Below are 26396 nucleotides of genomic sequence, written 5' to 3' on the forward strand. Positions count from 1 at the left end.
GAAAACACAACATATCAGAATTTGTGGAATACACCCAAAGCAGTTTTTAAAGGCCTGAAATCAGTGAGCTATGCTTATACCTTAAGAAACTAGAAGAGAGAAAATTAAACCCAAAATAAATAAAAGAAAGGATATAATGAAAATAAGAAACAATTAACAAAATAGTAAACAGATAAAAATAGGAAATACCACCAAGCTCAAAAGTTGATTCTTTGAAAAAATAAGTAATATTAATAGCCCTCTAGTAACACTGATCAAGAAAGAGAGAAAGCCCAAATTGCCCATATCAGGAATGATAGAGGGGGCATCACCACAGCCTGTAGTCACTAAAGTATAAGGAGGTGCTATGGACAACTTGATGCCAATGAAGTCTATAGCTTAGATGAAAGAGACAAAGTGCTTGAAAAACACAGTTTAGCAAAACTAACACAAAGAAATAAAACAATTGAAATAGCCATATACCTAATAAATGGAATCTGTAATTTAAACATTTTGCACAAAATATCTTCCAATATTAGCTTCACTAGTGAACTCTTATCAAACGTTTAAGAAGAAAAAATAATACTGCTATTACATAAGCTCCTAGAAAATCGAGTAGAAAGAAACACATTTTATGAGGCCAGTATAATCCTGATATTAAAACCAGACAAGGACACTGTATAAATGAAAATTACAAACGAATATCCTTCCTGAATATAGATACAAAAATTCTTCATTAGCAAATTGATCCCAGTAATATATAAAAAGAATAATATGTCATGACTACATTTTCAAAATCAATGAATGTAACTTACCACATTAACAAAGTAAATTAGAAAAAGATCATTTGAGTAGATACTGTAAAACTGTTTTGGCAGAGCTCAATACCCATTCATGGTCAGAAACACTCAACTAACTAGGAGTAAAAGGAACTTCCTCCTCCTATTAAAGGCCATCTATGAAAACCCTGCAGCTAGCCTGATAGGTATACAACACTGAATTATTGAATGCTCTCCACACTCAGTTGGGAACAAGGCAAGGATGTTTACTCTCCTTTTATTCGGCATTGTGCTAAAGGTCCTAGGCAGTGTAGTAAGGGAAGGAAAAGAAATCTAAGACATAATGATTGAAAAGAAACTGTCTTTATTAACAGATGACATAGTTTGTGAGTATAGAAAATCCTAAGAAATCTATAAAATTAACCAGCATTATTGATAAATGAATTTAGCAATGTTGTAGGACACAGTATGTCCCCGTATGTTAAGAGCAAACTTTTGGAAAACAAAAAAAGAACAGTTCCACTTACAGTAGCATCCAGAAACGTAAAATACTCAGGGATAAATATAACGAAAGCTATGCAAGACGTCAGCATTACGACTCCTTTTCCTGAGAAAACTTAAAATGGAAAGATATACTGTGTTCATCAATTGGAAGAGTCAGTATTCTTAAGATGCTGATCCCCAAACCGACCTATGGATTCAATGCAATTCCAATCAGAATCCCATAAAGCTTTTTTTTTTTTTTTTGCGGTATGTGGGCCTCTCACTGTTGTGGACTCTTCCGTTGCGGAGCACAGGCTCCAGACGCGCAGGCTCAGCGGCCATGGCTCACGGGTCCAGCAGCTCCGCGGCACGTGGGATCCTCCAGGACCGGGGCACGAACCCGCGTCCCCTGCATCGGCAGGCGGACTCCCAACCACTGCGCCACCAGGGAAGCCCCGACAACACAATTTTTAAAAGGACGAGAGCCTCGAATAGTCACTTCACAAAGATAAAAAATATTATTCATAGTAGTCTAAAATTGGAAGCAATGCAAATACCCATCACCAGGAGAATAAGTAAGCAAATTGAGGTGTATTCATACAATGGAATACTACTCAACAATTGGAAGGAACAAATTACTGACGAAAGCAAGAATGTGGATGAATTCTAGAAACGTTACTGAGCAAAAGAAGGCAGACAGAAGAGTACATACTTTATGATTCCATTTATATGCACACCACAAAGTTATGGTGATAGAAAGCAGAACAGTGGGTGCTTGTTGGGGGAGGGATTGATTGGGAAGGGGCATGAGGGAACTTTGTGCAGTGATGGAAATGTTCTATATTTTGATAGGGATGTGGATTATTTGGGTATATGCATTTGTCAAAACTGGTCAAACTGAATATGTAACATCCACTCCTTTCATTGTATTTAAATTAACCTCAATTTAAAGAAAATAGCTGTACATGACTTTTACTGAAACAGTTGCCTTTCTTAAGGTTTTCATCTGTCAAATATCTCCGTTCGATAATTATATGTCTGTTATCTCTTCTATACAGGATATGAAAAAATGAGTTAGATACAGTCTCTGTCCTCAGAGAATTTTCCACTTAATATATAAAAATAACTATACTATAGAAAGTGATAAGTGTCACAGAAAGGTTACAGGTACATTATTATGCATCCAAGAGAGGAGAGGTTACTTCCACTTGAATAGAATCAGGGAAGGCTTCCTGGATCTGGTATGTGCGCTAGCTTAGCAATGGGAAGAATTGATATGTCTAGAGATTGGGAAAAAGGATCATTCCAGAAGAAAGGCCCAGGATATGCAGAAGCATAACTCCAAGTATGATTAGATTATTTTGTCTGGAGTATAAGGAATATCAGATGGAATTTTGATAGTAGCTTAAAGAGGGATAAGAGTTAAAGTAACCTAAGGGTAAAGAAGGCCTGAACTTGCTTATTTCTTGAGAGGAAGGATCCAGTGGACATTTATAAGACATATTATTTAAGAAATCTGTTTTATATGCATAGAAAAAAGACTGGAAGGATATCTGCTAATCTGTTACAAGTGGCTATCTCTGGTGGTAGGATTGACAAGATTATTTGACTTTTCTTCTTTTTGCTCTTCTGCATTTAAAATTTAAACTTTTTTCCTTCTGCATTAAAATTTTTGTACATATATTTTTATTATGTAATTTTAGAATTTTATAAAAAGTTTTTGCTTCATAAGCATACTATGGTGGGAGCTTATTTGCTAAGAACTCATTGGCTTAGAACCTCTTGATTCTCAGTTAAGGAAGACGTCATCTAATACATCATGCTGCTTTTCTTCTATTTTATGTATGTATGATTTTAGCCCTACTGAAAATTTGAAACAAATTCGGTTTCATTTGGTTTTGCATCTTAATACACGCATTATGAAGCTGACTAAATACCTCAAAACATACTGTTCTTTTTCAGCAATAGGGGATTTTTCTCATTCAGCTTTGTTTCACACAAATAGGTCTTACAGAAAGCGACACTTGTTGTTCAGAGTGAAGTGGACAGATGTGTAGTAGACATAATGAAGGAAAAGAATATTAACCCCGAGAAGGATGCCAGGTATGTGTTTTTACGGTGTTCTCATTTATCGTATGCTTACATCCTGTGAGGCTGGAGATCTCACACAGTTGTGAAACGTTAGAGCTGAAGGGTTTGTGGAGATCATCTAATTCAACCCTTTCACTTCACTAGATGAGGAAGTGAGGTCCAGAGAGGTGAGTGATGGAAGCAGGACTAAAACCTATATCTCTGGGTTCCCAGTCCAGTACTATTGCCAGTTTATCATCTGCCTTCTCTAAGGTAACTTACCATTACTTTCCCAAATTTAAATAATGACTCCTGTGTCCTTCTTGTCCTTCAAAATTCAGTTCTTCTGTCCTCCTCCAGGAAGGTCCTCTATCATACCTTTAACCCATTGTACTGTAGTCATTGATTTGCTCCTGTTCTTCCCCAAATAAATTCTGAGTTCCATAAGAGGACTTGACTTATTACATTTCTGTGTTCCCAGCACAAGTATATTGAGATAGTAAATATTTAGCAAGCTTTTCTTCATTTGGTATTTTCTTTGTAAATATTGAGGAAGGAGTAATTTATTTGGGCTGAAGCAGGGGAGGGTACAGGAGAGAACTGTGACGATAAGTCCACAGAAGAGGTAACATTTGAGCTGGACCTTGTTGAATGGGTAGGGGAGGACATTCCGTGCAGAGGAAGGTGCCAACAAGACACAGAGTCCTTGAGTATCTGGGAATGACAGGGAGTCCTCTGTAGCCGGAGCGTTGAGGCGCAGAGCAGAGGTTGGAGAAGTGAGTGGAGTGTAAGATCAGAGATATATTGCAAGGAGGCTCGCATGCCACACCGAGAGATTTAGATATTGTCCTCCGATTTTTTTTTTTTTTTAAGCAAACAAGCTACATTATCAGATATGTATTTTAGGAAGATGAAGGGTAAACTTGAAGACGTGGGAGGCTGGTAGAAGGAATAAAGACAGAACAGTCAGGAAACTGAGTCATTCAGGCAAGAGATGATGAAGCCATAAATACACCAGGGTAAATGGATATATATGATGAGGGCTTTGAGGGACATTTCAGAGCTAGAAAGGATAAGGGCTCAGGGACCTTTTGATGTATTGTTGATGGAGAGGAAGGTCAGAACTTGGAGCGTTCTAGCTTGGGGAACTAGTGCTTAGTGCTTCCACTAATGGATTTAGAGTTGAGAAAGAGCATGCTTCTTCAGGGAGGATGAGCTGTTGTGTTTGGAAGCACGGGGAGAACCTGTCACGGCATTGTGTGTTGCTGTATCCTTGGAAAATTAGGTCTGCTGGTAGTGTCTCACAATGAAGATTGGGGAACACATGAGATTGCCCAGAGGAAACATGGAAAGAAGTGAACGAATCAAGGATTTACAAAGTTTGCAGTTTTGGAAGTTTGCCTTTCCTACCTGTCTTGCCCTCTTTGTAGGCCCTGTTCTGTCACATCTTGCATGATACTTTGTATAATGTTTTGTGTTTACAGAGGCTCTCAATGCTTCTTGTATTAAACCAAAAGCTAGGGAATGCTTTCTAAATAGACATATGAACCACAAGCTATGGAAGGCATTACTTTATTGTGATAAAAAAATTTTTTTATAATAATAACTTTTCAAAATAAAAAGTTTTTTTTTAAAATAATAACTTTTATCATTTTCAGTTTTAAAATCTGTATGAAGGCATGCTTACTACAGATATCTGGTTATAAACAGCTCTATTTGGATGTAGAAAGTGTGAGAAAAAAACCATATGATTCTGATAACCTGCAACATGAAAAGCTGCTTCTCAAGGTAAGTTTTGGTGTTCTGTATTTGGAGTTACACTGGCAAATAAATCAGGCTTGAGCCAGTAAGGCCTGTGTGGAGAATCTGGAGGCTTACACAGCCATCTGATTTCTTTGCCTCTCATAGAATTTTATTATATTGGTGAAAGATTTTTAGTTAACTATTTTTATAATTTCCTGATAGGCATCAATGAAATAGATTCAAATTTTATTTTAATGCTTTTAATTCTGAAATAAATTATAAACTTATAAAGGGAGATCTTTTCAACTGAGAAGTACGAGTCCACAAGCTTCACATTTTTTCCCCCTACTTTTTATATAAATCCTCACATAAATTAGGCATTTTTTCAGCTTACTCTTGAATTATGAACATAGATGTCCCTTTTCAGACTATTATGTCAGATCTTTTGGGATTTATGAAATGTGCCAAATATTGCCACAATAGATTTAAAAATTAGGAGAGTAAAGAAATTTACTTAGGACCTTCCTATTTCTTATTTCTGAAGTAAAAATGCATGAAGCCAGTGAGATGCTGAAATTCCAGAATATCAGGCCTGGAGTAAGCTTTCCAGATCATCCGATCTAGTACCTTTATTGTAGGGATGAGGTTAGTTCTAAGGCCTAGAGGAGATGAAGTCATGTGCTTTAGAAAGATCAGTTCTGAAATAGAGCTGAATCAGCTGCCCATCCACTTCACCTATTCTAATTATATTTTTAAATGGTTATAGTTAGGGAAAATAGCACATGGCACCTGGTGTTAGGAGTCTGTTATAAACTAAAAGTGCAGTGGAAAGAAACAGACATTGAGAGTATTCAAGTAACAGTAAGAGGCAAGTTTAAAAACAACAAAACTTGTTTTCAGGAGGAGATAAATATACACTTCACCTAATTTTAAAAATAAAACTTGATTTTGTCAGTGAGGATAATAAAACTACTCAAAGGACTGTTGCTGCGGGTTGAATTTTTATGTTTCAAGTGTTAGCACAGTGCCTGGCACTCACTAAGGGTTGACCTCTTTATAGCTTCCTCGTCATCATTATTCCCTTAACTTCAGACCCTCTCTACACAATACCTTTCCTTTAGAGAAGGGGTAAGACCCAAGTCCTAGCATTTGAGTCAAGGGAATTTTCAACTTGGTGATTCATCATGAAACTCATTCAGAGGTGAAGAGCCAGTTGCTGGCAGTGAATCACCCAGCCTCACACATGCTCAGCAGGGTAAGGGGCTAAGGAGATCTGTGTTTCTTTAAGTACAGTCCAAGAGCCACCTTCACTAAAGTTAACCAGTGTTTAATACTGAGAATCCAAGGTTCCACCTTTGCCTACGAAATCAGAATCTTCAGGGGTGGAACCCCGAAATTTGATGATATTTATGCATGCTGAATTTTGAGTTTTAGTGGTCTTACCTTGTCTCTCACCACATCACTGAGGCCTCATCCTTGGCATAATCAAACCCTTGCTGAGCTCATGGAGAGAGGCTAAGGTGAGCAGGTGCATGTGTGAGTAATGAAAGAAGGGACCAGATAAAACCCAGTCTAATGATTGGATTCGCTTCAGGGCCAGAGTGCTGACCCTGTCTTACAGTAAGGTCACAAAGTCTTCACATTTCATTCTAGGTAACAGGATACTCCTTTCATTAGGAGTCCTTTACTCAGCAGTGCCTGAAATGGTAGTGAAGTGGGGGAAAAAAAAAAAGCAAGTATTACTGTTTTGCAAATTTTCACAAACTTTCTTATCAACTTTTGTTAAGTCTCTTTTGTCTGATGACTTGTGGTGTTGAATTTAGAAAATGACTGATTACATTTTTTAAACTTTATTTTGCACTAATTGGTTTGTTGCTATCCAATATGTGATAGTTGTTCTTAAATCCTCAATCTTAAGGAATATATTTACTTACAACCAAGTCATATTCTTTTTCTTTTAAAACTATGAAAATTTGTAAAATAATGATCATATAGGTTTTAATACTATCAGTGTTATTTCTCCATGATTCCCTCCCTATCTCAGACTTATTTTCCTTCTGATGAAGGATAATCACCCACCATTAGAATAGAGCCTACTTAAGTATATAGTGTTTGAGGCAAGGGCCAAGTGCCTGGCACTGTGTTCTTCTCAAGGAAGCAGTTTACTAATTCTGGTATATATGTATTACTTAGTAAGTAAAGACATCTCATTGTTTTCGATTTCTGTGTATTTGTTACCTTTTCAAAGTCTACTGTTCTTTGTATGTCTTTTAAATTGGAATAAGTATGCTACATTTTTTAGGCTAATTGAAAAGTTCTCTAAATATAGTCTTTGTTGAGCCTATGATTTGTCTACAAAAGTTGTTTAATTTAAAGCATTCGACTTACCAGTATATCAGCTATGAGAAGAAAAATGTCTTGGTAAATTACGAGCATCACTATTATTTGTAATATGGAAGCATGTTTGTACAGCTTTGGAATCTTCTAATGCCCACGAAAAAATTGAAGGCTAGAATCTCCAAGCAGTGGGCTGACATTGGTTTCCAGGGTGATGATCCCAAAACAGACTTCAGAGGCATGGGAATACTTGGATTAATCAATCTTGTGTAAGTGAAAATAAACTCTCTTTAATTCTCTAAATGAAATTACATGTAATCTCTAATCTTGTTAAATTTTAGTGAGAATCAATCTAGTTTTATACTATCTCTGAATTTTAATAACTGCTATGCTAAAGGTATTTACTAATGCGCTGGCAACAATATGAATACATAAGCCATATACCGTGTGTGTGTGTGTGTGTGTGCATGTGTGCACGCGCACACGCGTGCATGTGTGTGATTTCTTTACTTCCCAATACTTGCCTCTTTCTTTCTCTTCCTGACCGCCTTTCTGATACCTTTTAAGGAACTGTGTGTACTCTCTTCTTACTCTCTTTATCCTCTTGCCTGTTCTCTCTTGGCTCTCTGACTTCATTTTAGGAGGTTTAACCAGATAAGATAATGATAAAGCCTCTAAACACTTCTTTGCCATCTGTGACAAGTAATTTAAATCCCTGACTTTTCAGAGCCTGTATGAACTGTCTCTTGTTTTTCTTCTTTAATATTTATGCTTGGGCACATGTATGAAATCTCAAAATATGTAACTAAAATCAGAATTGACAGCCAAAACTATTATAGAAAGTAAACTGGAAGATTAATATGAATATGAATATGCAAATGAAGATAATCTAGTGTTTGTGTCTGTCCTTGAATTGTGATTTATAGACTGTAAAATGCCTAGAATGGGAACACTAACCATTAAGAAAGTTTGGATAATTGTTACTGTGAAAAATTAGTCCTGAAACTGAGCTAATTTATGTTAATATTCAGAAAAGGTATCTAGGTCAATATGGATAAGGCCGTTTGGGGGGAAAATAGAAGATAACAGTAGGGCTTCAATATCTACAATTTTTTCCAGTTACAAAAGTATTTCATTTTCTGTAGTACCTAAATTGTATGAGCATGAACGTTTTCCATGCAGCTACTTTTCAAAGATAAAACACTGTTGTCTGAATAATAATAATAATTACAGAAAATGAGATTGCCAATTTTCCACTTTGATAAACAGAAACTTCCATTTGGGGAATTTAATTAGAATAAATGCAGTTTGTTTTCACTTGGAAAAATTATGAAATATTTTAAAATTCATTATTGTTCAGAACACATGGATCTTTTGTTTTTAGCGTTTAAAAACCATCTTTTTTCTTGGTACTTGTAAACTACACAGATAATTGAAACTTAATTAGACACACACATTCTTCTGATGCTTCCTTTCTTAACTTTTGCTGAGTAAGCTTTCTTTTGGTTCATTTCCTCAGAAATCAAGATTTTTCAGCATTTGCCAGAAGATAATTTAATTTAGCTTAAAATTTAAATAATTTAATAGAATTTGATTCAAGACTGTGGTAAGGAGTTCTGATAGACCTTTAAATGATTTGCAGATATTTTTACTCTATTTAGAGCTAGTATGTACTAATTTGAAAAATGACCAAGATTCAGATATATTAATTATTTGATTGCCATTGACGTACTAGAGATGCTTGAAAACATAAAATTAGCTCTAATTTCTCTCTAATTATGTTTGTTGTCCTGTGTATGGAGCTATAACTCTTCAGGATCAAAATAAAGATACAGTCAGGAAGCAGGCAAGCTGTTCGAATACCTTTATGTAATGAATTTTAAAAATTTCTTGACCTTTGTCATCAAATCTCTTGAAATATTTTGTTGCTTTGAAGGACAGCTGGTAGTTTGATAGATAACGTTGTTTTAGGTAAATGAATGCTCAGGCAGGTATAAAATAAAAAGGATATTTTACAGAACATGAATTGAAGAGAGACTGGAAAAATCTGAATAAATGTGGAAATAGAAGCAGAAAGGTAAAATATACAAGCTAAGGCCAAAAATATATGTAGGAAGGGAGAGAAGGCAAGAAGGAAGAAAGGAGAAGGAAGGAAGGAAAGAAGGGAAGTAAGTCAGTGCAGATTATTGTAAGGAATAGGTCTCCTTATTACATAGATGCTTATTTTCCTTAGATACTGTTTACATAGGGGTTTCCTAGGTAAGTTCAGCAAGGAAATTAAAAGTTTCTCTGTGTTACAGATTGAATATTTTAAAAGCAGCTTGATTATTGAAATACTAATATAATACTGAATTGTATTGAGTATCATGCAAAAAAAAAAAAAAGAAATATAAATAGTCTACTAAGGGCATTTTAGAGCCTGCCTCCAGATAAAGTAGAAAATTAGAACATGTAAAGAAAGCATTGCACTAAAACAGGACTTTTTTCTGTTTGGGGATTTACAGATCCCTTTGAGAATCAAATGAAAGTTTTGTATATTCTCTCCCCAGAAAATGTACACACAGAAAATGTATGAATAATTTAAAGTGATTCATGGATCCCCCTTTCTTCATGAATGATCATTCATTCATGAACTTCTAAATTAACAATCCCTGTTAAAATGGGTTGAAAATTAGAGCCAATGAAGAAAAATGGAAGTCTGTATTATTAATTTACAGAAGGAAAAATAGAGGGACATTTGGTTAGAAATTTCTATGCTTTATGAAAATGTCAATGACTGTGCCTTCTAAAATTTAAATAAACCATGGAAATCCATTTTTTCTTCTATTTCTTATCCTTACATAAACATCCAGCCAGTCATCATATGTGTATGAGTATCAGTGCATTATGGGGTGATCCAAAGTTTGAATAGATTTGGTCCCTATCTTTAAGAACTCGAAGAGGTTGCATTAGTACAAGCCAACAGTATTTATGAACCTTTATATATTTCTCTGTTGTACCTGCTAATACTTCTGTTTTGTGGCCAGTATTTTAGTTACACCACTGATCAAGGAGCGTTTTTTTTTTAGTGCAAAAGGAAGGCTATTGACTTTCTTCTGATTGCATTGACAGTGGCATTAAGCAATATAGACTCAAGTTGCAACAGAAGAAATGAGCTCAGGTGAAAGGAAGTGTCCTAACAGGTACACAGTGACTACTTTATAGAAAATTTAGAACAAACAAATAATCAGAACTCTAGATTTTCTTTTAAAGTAGATAAAAGTCTCTTGTTAGATCATTTATTTGTCAAAATGCTTCAAAGTCTAGCGAAGGGCCCATGTCCTGTACTAGATAGGCCTGATAGCTCAGAATTAAGTTTTGATTCAGAAGCATCTCGGAGTCACTGCAGTGACTTGAGATGGAGATTGGGCTGCTTTGGGCAGTAAGACTGTCACTTTGACAGTAGCTTTTAAAATTGCTTCTGGATATCTTCAATTTGAACGACATGTTAATTTCATTATTTTTCTTAAACTTTTTCAGGTATTTCAGTGAAAATTATACCAGTGAAGCTCATCAGATTCTTTCACGTTCAAATCATCCAAAGTTAGGGTAAGCTGGATATGTTAAAGAAACCATAAGCTCTTGAATTGAAAGTATTTCCGGGTGTTTTTAAAAATTAGATTATTCTAGTTAATAAGAACTTCATAAAGAATATTGCATGATATATTATTTTATGGCTAAATGAGATCATAAACCAATTTTGTATGTAATTCAGTATATTTTTATCACAAGGTATAGTTTATCTATAAAATGGAGATAAGGACCTTATAAACATTTTCTGAGAGATAGATTTGAAAATAAGAATATAGGAAATGGCTTTGAAATGGGAATAAGAAAGTGAGAAATAGCTTTGAAACTTGTGAAGTGAAATGCAAGTTGACATATTATTAGCTTTATCATTATTCTTATAATGATACCTATCTTTGAAAAAGCATTATAACACTATTACATCATAAAAATAAATACCCTGATAATGGAGGAGAAAATATCAGATTACTCAGTATATTTTAGAAATCAATGAGGGTGTATGTAGTACTCTTTTTAATTTTTTTTTAAATGATTTTGGTTTTAGATATTCACGTGGCCAGAGCTTTGTTTTCATATCTTAGATAATATCCAGAAAACCAACAGCCTCTAAAGAATAAAAATTAATATGTAGAAATTTTTGTAAAATCAATACAGTGTTAGAAATGGATCAAAGTTACTTTTTCCTAATTCCTTGCATAATTTAAAATTTACTTTATGAGCTATTTTGGCTAGCTGGGATAACTGGTAATGTTTCTGACATAGGTATTCTTATGCAATAGTTGGAATCAATCTTACAGAGATGGCTTATAGCTTGCTGAAGAGTGAAGCTTTGAAGTTTCACCTCTACAACTTTGTTCCTGGTATACCAACAATGGAACACTTTCACCAGTTTTATTGTGAGTATTGAAATGAGTTAAAAGTAGAAATTTCTAAGAGAATTTTTTAATCCTTAGGAAAGTATTGTATATAATACCTTTATCAAATATGTAACTTATACTTGTCATTTTACTATTTAGAGTCTTTCAAAAACAGGAAGATAATGGAAGATGGGTATCCAAGAGTATCTTGTGCTTCAGTTTATATATTTGCTGATTTAAAAAATTCAGTGAGGCAATTTTTGACATGTATGCAAATGTAGGATTTACACAGTTTTTCTGTAGACATTTGTTTTCCAGTCAACTATAAAGTGAATTTTTCTTCTTGGATACTGGTTCGTGAATGCTGTTGAGTCAAGGACAGATCATTTGGTTGCTCTTGTAAGGAAATTTAAAGGAACCTTTCACACACACACACACACACACACACACACACACACACACACCTTTTATTTCAAGGCCAGGTTTTCTTGTGTTAGGTTGGGGTATTAAATAACTGTTCCTAAAGCAGTCATATCACCGCTGTTCCATTAACTTTTATTGTGATAGTTGAACGCTGAAGGTTTAATTGAATGAACCCATCTTCTGAAGCTATTGCTCAGAAGCAAAGAATTCAACTCTAGCTTGGCTTCATACTCTATTTTTTCTTGATCTTTTTGTGTCTTTAGATAGGACATAGGAAACTAGCATATAGGAAACTACTTAGATAATAAGTGTCCAAATCATAACTTCTTCAACTCCATTCTTGAAGGAGTCATCCAGGTCTCTCTTTCCCACAACCTCCTGTGTTTACTTACTCCCTAATTCCAGGTTTCTCTACTTCTTAAATTTCTCTTGCACTTGTCTACTTTTTCCTATCCCATTGTAACTGCACGACATCAGTCCTTTGTTACTACGTTACTGTAATAGCCTTTTCCCTAGTTTTTCAGTGATGACCCTCTTCCAAATCTCCACATTGAAGGTATAGTTATTTAACATGAAAATCTAGTCATTTTCTTCCATCTTGTTGCTGAGGAACTGTTTTTTCCCCCCACCAGTCTGATTTGATTTCCTCTCCTACATCTCTCATTGACTTTGAGCATAGTGCCTAAACTCCTGGGGCTTTGCTGACTGCCTCCAGATATTTGTTTTCTGTATGAAATAGATGGTTGTGTAGTGGTGCCTGTTGAACATAAAACAAATATAAAAAGAAACAACCAAAAAACTCCCTCCCCCCAATCAAGCATTTTACCATATTTAAATAAATACAGGAGAGTGACAGGTAGGAAAGCAGTACAAAATGACCTCTGTGCAGTATTGTTTTCCCCTGCAGAGGGGTAGCTGGAGCATCTTTGGATACTGTTGCTTCCAGTGCCCTCAACACCAGCATCTTGTTTGGCTCCTGACCAGGAAGAGCATCAAAGTAATATGTGAGGTGGAAAAGTCATTATAGGACCTTCTTAGTTGCCTTGTTTCTATCAGTCCTATCCATGGAGATGTGGATCATCAGGAAAACAATGAAGCTTATGTTTTTCAAATTTCTTGAAACATTTAAAGCAAACACACACACACATACGTACATCCACCTTTTACGCAGAAGTTTCCCCCTCAAAATTGATTTTCATACCCTTTACCAATAAAGTTTCATGTCTTAATTAAGGCTCTGCTTTTCTAGGAAGGGGCGTATTCTGACTAGAAAATAATGTGAAACCTTATTTTTTAAACATACCTACCTTTTTTGGTTGGGGGACTGAGCCCAATTCATTCGTACGAATCAGTTCCAAGATAGTAGTTTCTATCTAAAAGAAAGAACTATATAAAGAGATTATTTTTCTTTTCCTGTGATCTGTGTCCATCTCCCCTTTCCCCCTTGTCTCTCCTGCTGTTTTGCTGTTGTGGTTCTCCATGGGCAAGGCGGAAGCAGTGAGTGGTAATTTAGCTCCTTAGCTCTGCTGTCACCTTTTGTGCATTTAACGTGTAAGCACACAGTCACTGTCATCCTGGGAAGTCACTGACCATTGGTTTGGTGGTTCCAAAAAAATAACTCCTCAAATTTACAACCAAAAAGTTATGACTAGTAAGAGCTTCATTGAGGTATAATTTATATACCATAAAATTTACCTATTTTAAGTGTACAATGCAATGAGTTTCAGTACATTTACTGAGTTGTACAACCATCACCATAATCCAGTTGTAGGACATTTTTGTCACCCCAGTAAGATCCCTCATACCAGTTTACAGTTAATTCCTGTTCCTGTGGTTCTCCTGTTTTTAATCCCTATGGGAAAATCTCAAGCGTCCCTGCAGCTTTGGTTAGGGGCAGTAGAAGCATACAGGGAATTGTAAGTTTAGAAATTTTTTATGGTGTTTCTCTTGAGTCTGGTGTTCTAAACTCCTAGAGTCAAAAGGGCAATAGGGGTGCTTTATGGAAACAACTCTTTTCCATCACTTCATGGCAAGCTTTAGGAGTCTTATGCCATGTACGGCCCTGCCAGCATCCTAGAATTTCGGTATCTTGCAGTTTCCTCATGTCTCATTAAATCAACTTAGCCATTACAGTCTCAGTTTTTTGAGTCAGTCTTTTTCTGACACCAGTTTACATTATAATGACCTCACTCTGAAGCAAGAAATTTCTAGTATTTTACTCTTGAGCAGTTTGTTCTAGACTATATAGTCATTTGAATAGGTAATGAAAGCAATTTAAAGGAATGGTAAACAGCTAAAACCTGATAGCCAGAAATACGAAAACAAGTTGTATTCTATAAAATTTAGATGGTTGTCTGACTTTTCGTACTACCAAGAACATTAATCTCCAACGTTTTTGATTGCACACCCCTCTCAGGATACTGGGGGTAGGGTGCTGGAGAACACAGACTCAGTTTATATATGGATGAGTAATTTCTGTAGATGTACTTTTGTGCTAATGTATACACAAAATAAATTTTGAATGAAAGAAAGACTTAAAATATTAGTTTAAAATAGTTACAAGATTACCATTCTCAGCTTGTCTTTTGGGAACAGGAAGCAGATGGTGTCTGTCTGCTCAAAGAGGCCTTATTCTTTGATTTGTCCCATATCCTGGTTGACAAAAATCTGTTTTATCATATATGAAGGGATTAATCTGAAATCTTTCTTCAGTGGACCTTCTTTTGTTTTATCATATATGAAGGGATTAATCTGAAATCTTTCTTCAGTGGACCTTCTTTTGAAGTGCTGTTTCAATGTTGAAATGTCACGGTTCTTACCTGTTAATGTTTGCTTTATGACTAATGTTTTAAAATTGAATTTACGTTTATTTCACACTAGGCAATTGTGATAGCCTAGCCACCCTTTTATGTAAAGTCACTGGCTTTATCCCCCCGCCCCATTTATCTGAAATAAGTCACTTCTATCCCTTCTTGAATAGCTTTTCAGAAGGGGAAATGAGATTCTGGTGGAAACAAAGTCTAATTTACAACATAATAGAGACCACCTGCAAACTATGTGATTTGGGCAAGTCATTTAACTTCTCTGCACTTCTATTTCTTCTACAGAAAAATGGGAATAACAGTACTGCATCATAGGATTGCTATGAGAGTGAATGAGCACATGGCGAGGACTATAGAAGCATCTGTTAAATAATTAAATAGATACATTTGGTTGAATCCAAATAGGGTTTAGGAGCGGTTTTAAATTCGCATTTTTTTGTTGTTGTAAATATGTCTGTTTACACATTTATCTGAATTTTTTTTTTGCGGTACCCGGGCCTCTCACTGCCGCGGCCTCTCCCGTTGCGGAGCACAGGCTCTGGACGCACAGGCTCAGCGGCCATGGCTCACGGGCCCTGCCGCTCCGCGGCACGTGGGATCCTCCCTGACCGGGGCATGAACCCGTGTCCCCTGCATCGGCAGGCGGACTTCCAACCACTGCGCCACCAGGGAAGCCCTATCTGAAATATTTTTAACATTTTGAGTGTGAATTTGGCTACTGTAATAAGGATATTGAAAAACAAAAATATTAAGCCTATTTCGAGTTCATGTATTCTTTACTAAAAGGGAAGGTGCTGATATGATAGTTCATTGAAAAAAGCAGAAATAACTTAGATTTATAAATCAAGTAGAAAACAGCTTTTCTATACTTTATCCATTTTCTTGTACTTTCATTTTCCTGTTTCAGGGGTCTCTGGGGATAACCTTTTTTTCCTATTCTCAAGGTATCTTTTGACAGTCTCTCTTAAATTTGAGGCATTTTGTTGATTTTTTTTGCAACAAAGAGTATATGTACTCTAAGTATCTTATTGAAAGTGATATTTATTTTGAACATACAAAAATATTTCTTATAAAGTTCCTCAGGTTTCTAGTAGTTTAAGATGGTTTCTGATCATTGAATCCTAATATGGATTAGGATATACTTTTAAAATGAGATGGTTGGATGTGATTTCACTATTGAGCACTGTACTTATGGTTTCTTTTTAACTGCAGGTTATCTTGTGTATGAATTTGACAAGTTTTGGTTTGAAGAAAAGCCAGAAAGTATTATGTATTTCAACGTGTACAGAGAGAAGTTTCATGAAAAGATTAAAGGACTCTTACTGGATTGTAATGTATCACTTACTTTAAAAATATGAATCATCCGTGGTATCTTCTATTTCTACCACATTTTGCACACACAACAGAATTTATATGTTGTAATAGAAATTATCTGATCATTTACACTCCTTATATATAATTTCCTACAAAAATGTTTCAGAAATTCTATTTAAGAAAGCTAGTAGACAATCAGTGTATGTTTACACTTGTTTATACACTGTCCTCCAAAGGTACCTTATCCTTCCAAAGATCCCCTCTGTAGAGTCATGTGAGCTACAGTTTGGAACTTGGGACTTAACCCATTTAGTGTAAAAGTACAAATCAGGTATTTTTATTAACTTGATTGATTAAAATGTGTAAAAACCAGTTTTCATGTTTATGTATTGTAGCTATCAAGTTGGTATCTTTTCAGAGCTCCTAAGATTTTTTGTTTTTTAGTCTGGAAATGATTGTTTTTTAATTTTCTTTGCCTTATTTTATTTGTAGGTTAATTAACAGAGAGATTCGTTCTTCATGGTTTTCTTTGTTTGCATTTCAATCACACGTCATACCGTTGCCTCATAGGAGCAAAAGGAGCATATAGATAAGTCAGAGATGACGAAGAATTATGGCCTTTTCGGTTTCTCTGATTATGTCATGTAATAGGTAATGAGGGAATGACAGTATTAGTGATTAGCTTTTTTGTTTTTAAATACCACACTGAAATATCACAGTGGAATTTTAAAGCTTAAAGACATTTTCTCATCTTCAGTATTTGCTTTTTATCAGAGAGAAGAACTTGTAGTTAGTGCTTGGTATGAGGGCCTTTCATGAAGCTTCTCTATGTATGTTTATGTATGTTTATGAAAAGAGATGCATTTGCTAAGAAAATCTTGATTATACTCAAAGAACAGGTGCTATTTCAATAAAGCTGTCTTTGAGTTTTAACAAGAGAAAAACAAAGCTTTTAAACATCTCAGTTAAACATCGTTGGTTTATTTTACTTACTGTTAAGTCTTGCTTCTCTGCTTTGACTCCACAGTGTTTCTAGATAATGATGTATGGACTTCGTGGGTATTCATTGAGTTAACAGTCTGTGGGATTCTAAAGTAGCCTAAGGATGATGACTGTGCTTTTTGTATAGCTTTATTCTCCAAAAATCTCAGGAGAGCAGCAAGTGCTGTCAAGGATTATATAGTGATGAGATTCTAACAGGAACGATTTCTTCTCTGTGTGTTTTAGACATTTGTACTCATAGCAAAACTAAAAGTTTAAAGATAGGTTCATCTGATTACCAGATTCTCCCTAAATCCTACAGAAAGCAGCCTATTAAACACATAATTTAATCTAAAACATGAGGATAGTTAGCACAGCTTTAAAATGGTATATATCAAGTGTTTAAGGACTCGCTTTTATGTGATATAGCAAGACCGGAAACTTTCAAGTATTTGTTTATGCCTATTGACAAACCTCTCTCTTTAAACTTGCCAAAGAGAAGAGTGGTTAAAAAAAATAAACAATTGGAAAATAACAGATGCAGTGTTGTCTAGCACATACATTAAAAGTGCATGCATTAAAATTCTTTTCTCAACAAGATAAAACTTAAAACTTGGGCTCATTTTATTATAATAGTGGCAAAACGCTTTTCAGTATTATAGGAATTTTAAAACTGGTTTCTTATAGGAGACTTCTCAACCTTGGGAGTATCTTCTTTAAATGTTTTCTATGCTTTGTCATCCAGCCAGAGCTCTGTGAGATAAGGATCAGGTATTAACCATTAAAGTTCATTTTATCAAGGTGTTTACCATTACATGGAAAGCAATTGTTAGTCTTTTAGTTTTAGAAAATGTTTACCTTTATATTTTCATCTTTTAACAGATGAGGTCTTGAACTGATTTAAACCTTTGTCTGTATGTTTAATAAAAGAATGATTCAAGTATGGAAGAGGAAACTTTTCAAGTAATTAAGTTTTTCCCCTTCTAGGGAGTAAAACAAACTTTTTAATAATGTTTTTAAAATGTTATTAGAAATTTTGTTCAATAATATATTATTTAAGTCCACCTCTGTTTGTATAATGCATTGTTCTGTTTTTGCTTAAAATAATCTGTAACCATTTCAGATAATTCTGTAGCAAATTGGTCTAAAAGCCACCAACAGATTCTGAGGTTTGCTAGTTTGAAAGCCAAGCTAAGTGTCATCAGTTGTAAATTAGAATGTAACATGAGCCTTCTGACTTTCATGTGATAATGACATACATGAAAAGAAAAATATGATAATTGTGTCTGCCTTCCTACTTTTCCTTGCTTTCAACATATGTATGTTAGAATTTTAGGTAGTCTGAAAATCCGTATTTAGAATCTTACCTGTTTCTATAATAATAAAATACCAAAGTAGTGATAGAATTGAAGTAGCAGGAAAATTGTTTGTTTTAGCATCAAAAAAGTGAATCAGTGCTGAAATGAATTTTTGTATGTGCCAGATTGAAGAGTGAACCAGTGATAAGAATAGTCTAAAAATATAATTAAAATGGTTGCAGTTTAAATATGTTCTGAAAGACAATCTCTAAAGATTTGAGAGAAATCAGGGGACATCAGCGAACCTAGACCAACCCCTTTCTATATATAAATATGGTGATATAGTTAGATATAAAAATCAGTGTCTTACTGGCACCATTTACAATTTAGAAAACAGAATCTTTTTCTTAAAAATGCCCGTCCTGATTTTTTTCTATTTTAAGAGCAACTTGGATTTGTATGTATTTTTCTATGCGAAATACATGTACTCTTCATTTTTATTCCAGTGTTCGTAATTGTTTATGTGCTGTTTCTCCCCTTTGCATTCAGTGAAATAGAACTTGGTCAAAGATTTGCCCTAAGGAAAGAAGCATTACATGAGTGTGAAAGTGGAGTGCTCATTGCCAGAGCAAAAGAGATTACATGTTATCTTGGCACAGAAGAGAAGAAATTGGAGGGCAATAATGTTTATTATCCTTCTTGAATTAATGATTGGGGACCAGCAGCTATTTTCTCAGGATAAATGGTCCACCCAACTTCTGGGGAGGCTTAGTTTCCATTTCGTATTTATGAACCTCTCCACAGAGTAATTTTTTTTTAATGAAGATTAAGGGAATTGGTAAAAATCTGAGAAAAATTGTGAGTTGTTTTTGTTTTTTTTTTTCCTGGCTTCAGCTTTCGATAAGAAAAATGTTAAATGTAGTGCAGGTAAGACCCAACTACTGCATTACTGTTATAGGGCGAGTCTATGCTTTTGTTAAACAAAGTATTCAAAAAATATTTAAGCAGTAGCTTTCCCTGGGGGAAAGAGTGCTGGTTGGCAACTTAAAGAAATAGATTTTTGTCTACTTTGGATAAAGCAATTAACTTCTTATGTAAAAGCAATAGTTGAAATGCGATGTCATTTTGTCTGGAATGTTGTGAGCAAATAAAAACATGTTGAAATTGTTATAAGCCCTTCTGTTAATACTTCTCGCTTCCCATCTTCCTCATCCCTTATTTAAGTCATTTATGTTCATGAAATAATACTTTTCTTATTTAATCCTTTAATCATGTTCCTATAGAGTAAATCAGAATATACAGAAATTTTTTTTATTTTTGTGACTTTAACTCATCCACTAATTACCTATTTAAGATGTTATTGGATAAGAACAATTGATTATGAGGCCAGAAAAGAAGCTACCATCCCCACCTCACCCCCGTTCTTAGAAAGGATAGGAATAATTCATACTTTACTGCAATATGTTTTTCTTAGCTTCACAGTGTATCATAGATCTATTTTTATATTAATACATAGCTTCCATATTTTTTTACAGCTGCAAATCATTCCTCTGTGTGTGTGTGTGCATGCTCATTAAAGTTAGTAATTATAGCTTTAAATGTATATATTAGAAAAGAAGTGCTTAAAAATTAAAGACAAAACAATCATCTCAAGGAGTTTGATGAAGAAGTACAAAACAAACCTAAAGAAAATAGAGAAGGAAATATTAAAGACAAGAGCTTAGATGCATAGAAAAGAAAACATGCATACAATAGGATCAACAAAAATAAAATGTTTGAAAAGAACAATATTGATAAACCTTGGTGAGGCAAATAAACAATAAAAAAGAAAGCAAATAATAAATACTGTCAAGAATGAAATATGAAACATCACTACAGATCCTACAGATATTGAAAAGAAAATATATTGAGTAACCTTGTCGAAATTATGAAAATTAGATGAAATAGAACAATTTCTAGAAAAATACAACTTACCAAAACAAAACTATCCAAGAACAAATAGGGAAGCAAAAAGTCCTAGAGCTATTAAATGGGTTCAGCAGCTAAAGACCTTTCCACTAAAAAACCTGCAGTTTTATATGGCTTTCACCAGTGAGTTAACACATTTAAAAATAAAATAATATTAGTTTTCACAAACTCATCCAGATAATTTAGAGTGTACACTCTGCAATTCATCAGACTATCATGTGAAGATCTTAATAGATGTAGAAAAAGCATTTGATAAAAATTCAACATCCATTCATGTTAAAAACTTTTACCGGGCTTCCCTGGTGGCGCAGTGGTTGGGAGTCTGCCTGCCGATGCGGGGGACACGGGTTCGTGCCCCAGTCCGGGAAGATCCCACATGCCGCGGAGCGGCTGGGCCCGTAAGCCATGGCCGCTGGGCCTGTGCGTCCGGAGCCTGTGCTCCGCAACGGGAGAGGCCACAACAGTGAGAGGCCTGCATACCGCCAAAAAAAAAAAACAAAAAAAACAAAAAAAAAAACTTTTACCAAATGAGAAATAGAAAGGGTTTACCTTAATTTTATAAAATGCATCTTTATAAAATAAACTATAGCAAATATACTTAATTGTAAAACATTGGGATCAGAATTAAGAAGGGATGTCCTCTGTCACCACTTGTATCTGTCAGTTATTGCCACAATAACAATGTACAACAACCAACCACAAAAAAAAATCTCAGTGGCATACAAAAACAATTTCCTCCTCACACAGGGGTAGGCTAGCCAGGCAGTTTTGCTAATCTCAGCTGGATTCAGCTGGCCTTAAATTGGGGCCATGGTTTCAGTTCCGGTCAGCTCCATGTGACTAATTCATCTGAGGTCAGTGGGCTACCTGAGGCATGCCCTTTTCATGGTGTGGCAGAAACACAAGAATAAACCCAATTGCTCAAACACATTCAACCTTTGCTCACATCATGTATACTAGCATTCCCTTAGTTGTGGCAGGTCACATGGTCAAGTCCAACATCAATAGAGCGGGGAAATGTACTCTTAAGAAGGGATAAGGAGCAAATCATTCAAGTTGTTACAGCAAATAAATTCAAAACTGCTAGAGGTCCCACCTACTGCAGGAAAACAAGTGGATGGAAAGAAAAGTTATTGCTTATAAATGATATGAGTGTGTACATAGAACATCTAAAAGAATTGGTGGTTGGGTATTCAGGGCAGGGATGAGGAATTTGGTGTCGATAGTGATCACATGTTGAGGGTGAGGGATTCTGGCTAAACCAATTTAGCAGGATTCTGGCTAAAACTGGGCTCTTGAGGACATGCCCAAGGACAGGACCTAGTAGAGAAAACTCAGAGGAGCCCGACTAAAGTTTGGTAGCGACTTGTCACTACTGCCCATTGGCTGACCAGGATCCCAGCAAGTGAAGTTCTATGTTTTCTTCCTTCTTGAAAAAAACATGCTACTCTAAAGGTCGTGCTTTGTCTTAGTTTGGGTTCTCCCAGAGTCAGGCCTTGAGACAAAGATTTGTAATTCATTCAGGAAGTGATCCCAGGAAATATGGGTAAGAGAGTGGGGAACAGAGAGAGGGACTTGAAGTCATCCCATAAATGGTTTTAGAGGTAAGCAAAATAGCTCTGTGTGTAACTGGATTTTGATCGCTCAGAGGTATTCCACCTGACGTTGAGGGGCCTGAGATATTCACTGCCAACTCCCATCAGTTATTGGTCCAGGGCTGCTCTGGGGGGGGGGGGGGTTATTTTCCCTGTTCTTCTAGTGTGCCATGCACAGGTGGGCAGATATGTCTCTGGTGGCCAGAAGAAGACCCTAAAACGTACAGGTGCTGACAGGACAATAGGAAGTCAGGCCAGCATCACTAAAGTGGTCAGAGCCGAGTGAGCTGGGCTGGATATTAGGACATCTGCTACAAGACACTTTACAGTTAACAACTGGGGGGAAATAAGCAGGAGGGAAACCTCAGAAGTCAACGGGGGAGAAACACAGCAGTAAATGTAATGTGGAGCTGATTATGATGCCTGACAGCAGAAGGCACTGACAAGACAGTCTCAGAGACTGAGCTGGAAAGAATCAACTCAAAGGCTCAGGGCTCCTCCATAGGTAGCCTTTCGAAGCAAACGGACTAGAACCTGCTGTTATGTAGTATATTGACACTGTGACAGAAACATTATGAGGTGCTGGAACAAATAAGGACAGTATTATGACAGAGTGTCAACAGGAACATATACTCTCAGGGTGATGCGCTGTTCAGTTATAATCCCGTTCTCAGTGATAATGGAAAATTCTGGCTCCTCTCATTTATCTAGGGCTACACATTTAAATACATGTTCATTCCCCTCGCAAACCCATCTTTAATTCTGGAGGTGAGAGAGAGTATCAGACTCTATAGTTATTTCTTGAGGCATCTTTAAGTGATAGAATAATGGAATAATGTATAACCATCTAAGAGTCGAATCAAATGAATGACTACTCAAATACATACCAAATGGTGTTACCATGTACTAATCAGGGTTTAAACAGAGGTATTTTCACCCTTTTATCACTTATGTAGGATAAGTTAAATGATTAGATGACTGACAATGATTCTCTTCCTTATTTTACATTCATATGCACATCACTATGTAGTGTATTTCTGTATTTCTTTTCTTTTCTTTTTTTTTTTGGCTATGCTGCAGCCTTTCGGGATCTTAGTTCCCTGACCAGGGATTGAACCCGGGCCCCCAGCAGTGAGAGCGCCGAATCCTAACCACTGGACCGCCCGGGGAATTCCCCATACTGTATTTCTTACCTCAAAATATTTGCCTACAAAAATTTGTTACCTAAGTCAAAATGGTTGCCTAACATAATTTCCCCTGCTACGTTGTCAAAAGAATAATGTTATCACCTTAGACAGGAACTCAAGCACTGAGATAAAAGCCACATCTGAGTATCGGATGTATTTTATTTGTTCACATTTATCCTACTTGAGGTTAACACTACTTCATTGGACAGTTTAAAAAATCATTCTGTAAACAAAATAAAAAACAGCAGCAACAGCTAAAATAAAGACCAATGGCTACTAAAATAAAGGAATGCATTGGAAGGAGTATTCTGCATAAGCAAAGAAAACGTGACCATGATTATGAATTCAACAATAAGAGAAAAAAAACTCCAACATCTGTAAAAGACAAAACTATAATAGGAATAAAAAAGAAGCAACAATACAAAGTGCAGGTGCGATAGTGTTCATTTCCAAGTCCATTCAGGAAATAGAGCATACTATTCTTTTATATAAAGTGACAAGTTCCGCTTTAAACATTCAGTTACGTTATCTTGCAGGTTGTTTTTTCAATTTACATTATCTCTACTTTACATGGATTTAACTGGAAAGATGGTCATATGTGATACATGGTATAATTTCTTGAACCTACGGAGAGTACGGAAATGGTAAAGTTCATTGTTTTACTTTTCGCTTCATTTGCAATGAGTAACAAGAAGCTGAAAATCTAGTATGAGAAGCATCAGTATTTTTACTCCCCCCCCCAAAAAATCCTGAGCCCTCAAATCATTTCTGTTGCCACTTTCAGATTCTCTGTAACAAAAGACTGTTCATTTCCCCTGAATTCTGGCCAGCTGACTTAAATCATCAGTTCTGTAAATGCAAAATTGGCCTGGTATTTGTCCAAATTGATCAGATAGAGGTGTTATTCCGGCATCACATAAAAATCACTCACACTTTCATAATTGCTTAGAACCTCAAAAGGGAACATCTGTGAAACATGATTTTTGAATAGAGGACTTTTATGAAATATATTTCAAATCTTAAAAAATAGTTTTAATGCTCCCTAAAAGTGGTATAGGATTTACCCCAGCTGACAGTGCCTATTCCATTTAAGAACATTCTGTGTTTGTGGCATTCTACTTTCCTTAACAGCTCTAATCTTATTTAAAAAGCCCCAATACACGTCTGCCGCCTTATTTAGTGTTAAACAGCACTATGTATACAGCTCAACAGCAAGATTAAGAAGTTATAAATACACACATATCACGGACAGAGTCATCTTTCTTTCGGAATTCATTGAATAAAACCGTATTCTGGTAAATCCCCCTCCCCCGACAAGAGAGTGAACTGTGCCTACATCGAGGTGTTTAAGTATTCCTCCAACAGCTTTCATTGTATTATATTATGAAAACACTAGGCTTTAAGCCGGGTACTAATAAATATTTAATTTAAAAGGAAGAAAGAAACCCCAACACAGAACATAAAAAAGACCCTCCCCCCGCCCCCAGCCTGCGTGTCCCTACAGAAGGCGCGGGATTCACCCGGACATGGCCGAGATCTCGTAGTCACTGGCCGAGGTGAGGGGCTTGCCCATCATCCGGATGTTTTTTGCACTGGTGATTCGGGCCATCATGCACACGGGCTTGTCAAAGTACTTCACTAGGGCAGGTTCTGTCAGGAGGGAGGCCAGGAACTGCTCGAAGGTGATGGCCCAGTCCCGGTCCAGGCTGGTGCTCCGGGGCAGCGCCGCTGTGCCCTGGTCGCTGCGCACCAGCACCGTGTCCTCACCGATGTCCTCGCAGTGCAGCTTGTCCTCCTCGTGGGAGCCGGCACTCAGCACCGAGTACGAGGACATGGAGCTGTCGTCCTTGGTGTCGTCGTCGGAGATGAGCATGGAGGAGCAGGCCCCGTGGTCCCGGGGCGAGGAGTCCTCTAGCTTGATGTCCTCCATCTGACCCCCCAGGGAGTGTTCCTCGCCGTCCCCCGCCAAGCTGGCCGGGAGGGGCTCCACGGGGTCCGGCGCGTAAGGCTGGCCCGGCCCTTTGTTGGGGAAGAGCATGCCGCCGGGGAGGCCCTGGTTGCCGGGTGGCCCGCCACCTCCGCTCCCGCCCTCCTTGGTGGGCTGGGTAGTGAAGAGCTTGCCCACTTCCCCGATCTCCAGCAGGAGGCTGGTCACCGCCGCCGTGGCGTGGTACAGCTCCTGCTCGTTGGGGTCCTCGCTGAACATGTTATACATCGTCTTACACAGCTCGATAAACTGCCCCTGCAAAGTGATGGAGGGAAAACACAAGCATGTGGCCACCTCATGAGGAGCACGGAGGCAGGACCCAAGTGGACTGCAAAGCCATTTAATATCAGGACTCCTACAAGATCGCGGAAGAGTCCTACCGTAGGGTGGATGGATGTGTAGTTTAAAGTCTCTTTCAATGCTTCCTTTTTTTAAACTGGGAAAACTTCTAACATCCATGAAAGCAGAAAGAATGAAATAATACGCCTTTATAATAGTACCTATCATTCTAGAGTCAAGAAGGACCACGGGGACCTCCCTGGTGGTCCAGTGAGTAAGACTCTGCGCTCCCAATGCAGGGGGCCTGGGTTCCATCCCTGGTCGGGGAAGTAGATCCCATATGCATGGCAACTAAGAGCCTGCGTGCCGCAATGAAGATCCCACGTGTCGCAACTAAGACCCGGCGCAGCCAAAATAAATAAGTAAATATTAAAAAAAAAAAAGAAGAAGGACCATGTTATACAAATGTTTCACTAACTGTTTTATCCTTTCTTGCAGTATCTTAAGTAAATCGCAGATCTCACCTCATCTCATATCTACACACTACAGCAGGCAGCCCAATGTTTCCAAGGTCAGGTCAGCTCCAATCCCCTCTCCCATGACACATCTGCTGGTGTCCACGGACGGAAGTCATGCCTCCCACCCCCACCAGGATGATTTATCTGTTCTTCTGTTAGAAAACAGCATTTGCAACCTGTATTTTAATTATTTATATTGTTTTATCGCC

At 36.8% G+C, this 26396-nt stretch overlaps 2 protein-coding genes across 6 annotated transcripts in view; one reads left to right on the plus strand and one right to left on the minus strand.

The window, feature by feature from the left end:
- Positions 1 to 19821, plus strand: part of ELMOD2 (ELMO domain containing 2) — a 28283-nt gene extending 8462 nt beyond the window's left edge. For all 4 annotated transcript variants that reach the window (XM_027117051.1, XM_027117049.1, XM_027117048.1 and 1 more), the window contains 6 exons: positions 3247 to 3344; positions 4970 to 5099; positions 7527 to 7660; positions 10911 to 10979; positions 11721 to 11854; positions 16273 to 19821. In XM_027117051.1, coding sequence (XP_026972852.1) covers positions 3247 to 3344; positions 4970 to 5099; positions 7527 to 7660; positions 10911 to 10979; positions 11721 to 11854; positions 16273 to 16418 — 711 coding nt within the window. In that variant the 3' untranslated portion in view covers positions 16419 to 19821. The remainder of the gene's footprint in view (positions 1 to 3246; positions 3345 to 4969; positions 5100 to 7526; positions 7661 to 10910; positions 10980 to 11720; positions 11855 to 16272) is intronic.
- A 3723-nt stretch (positions 19822 to 23544) lies between these two features.
- The window catches only part of TBC1D9 (TBC1 domain family member 9), a 105330-nt gene continuing 102478 nt past the window's right edge, over positions 23545 to 26396 (minus strand). Inside the window, exon 22 of one of the 2 annotated variants that reach the window (XM_027117045.1) lies at positions 23545 to 25645. In XM_027117045.1, coding sequence (XP_026972846.1) covers positions 24920 to 25645 — 726 coding nt within the window. In that variant the 3' untranslated portion in view covers positions 23545 to 24919. The remainder of the gene's footprint in view (positions 25646 to 26396) is intronic. The other variant, XM_027117046.1, reaches the window with a different exon arrangement.

Source organism: Aethalodelphis obliquidens, unplaced genomic scaffold, assembly GCF_003676395.1.
Source record: "Aethalodelphis obliquidens isolate GAN/ISIS:26980383/991018 unplaced genomic scaffold, ASM367639v1 scaffold17, whole genome shotgun sequence".
Lineage (NCBI taxonomy): Eukaryota > Metazoa > Chordata > Mammalia > Artiodactyla > Delphinidae > Aethalodelphis > Aethalodelphis obliquidens.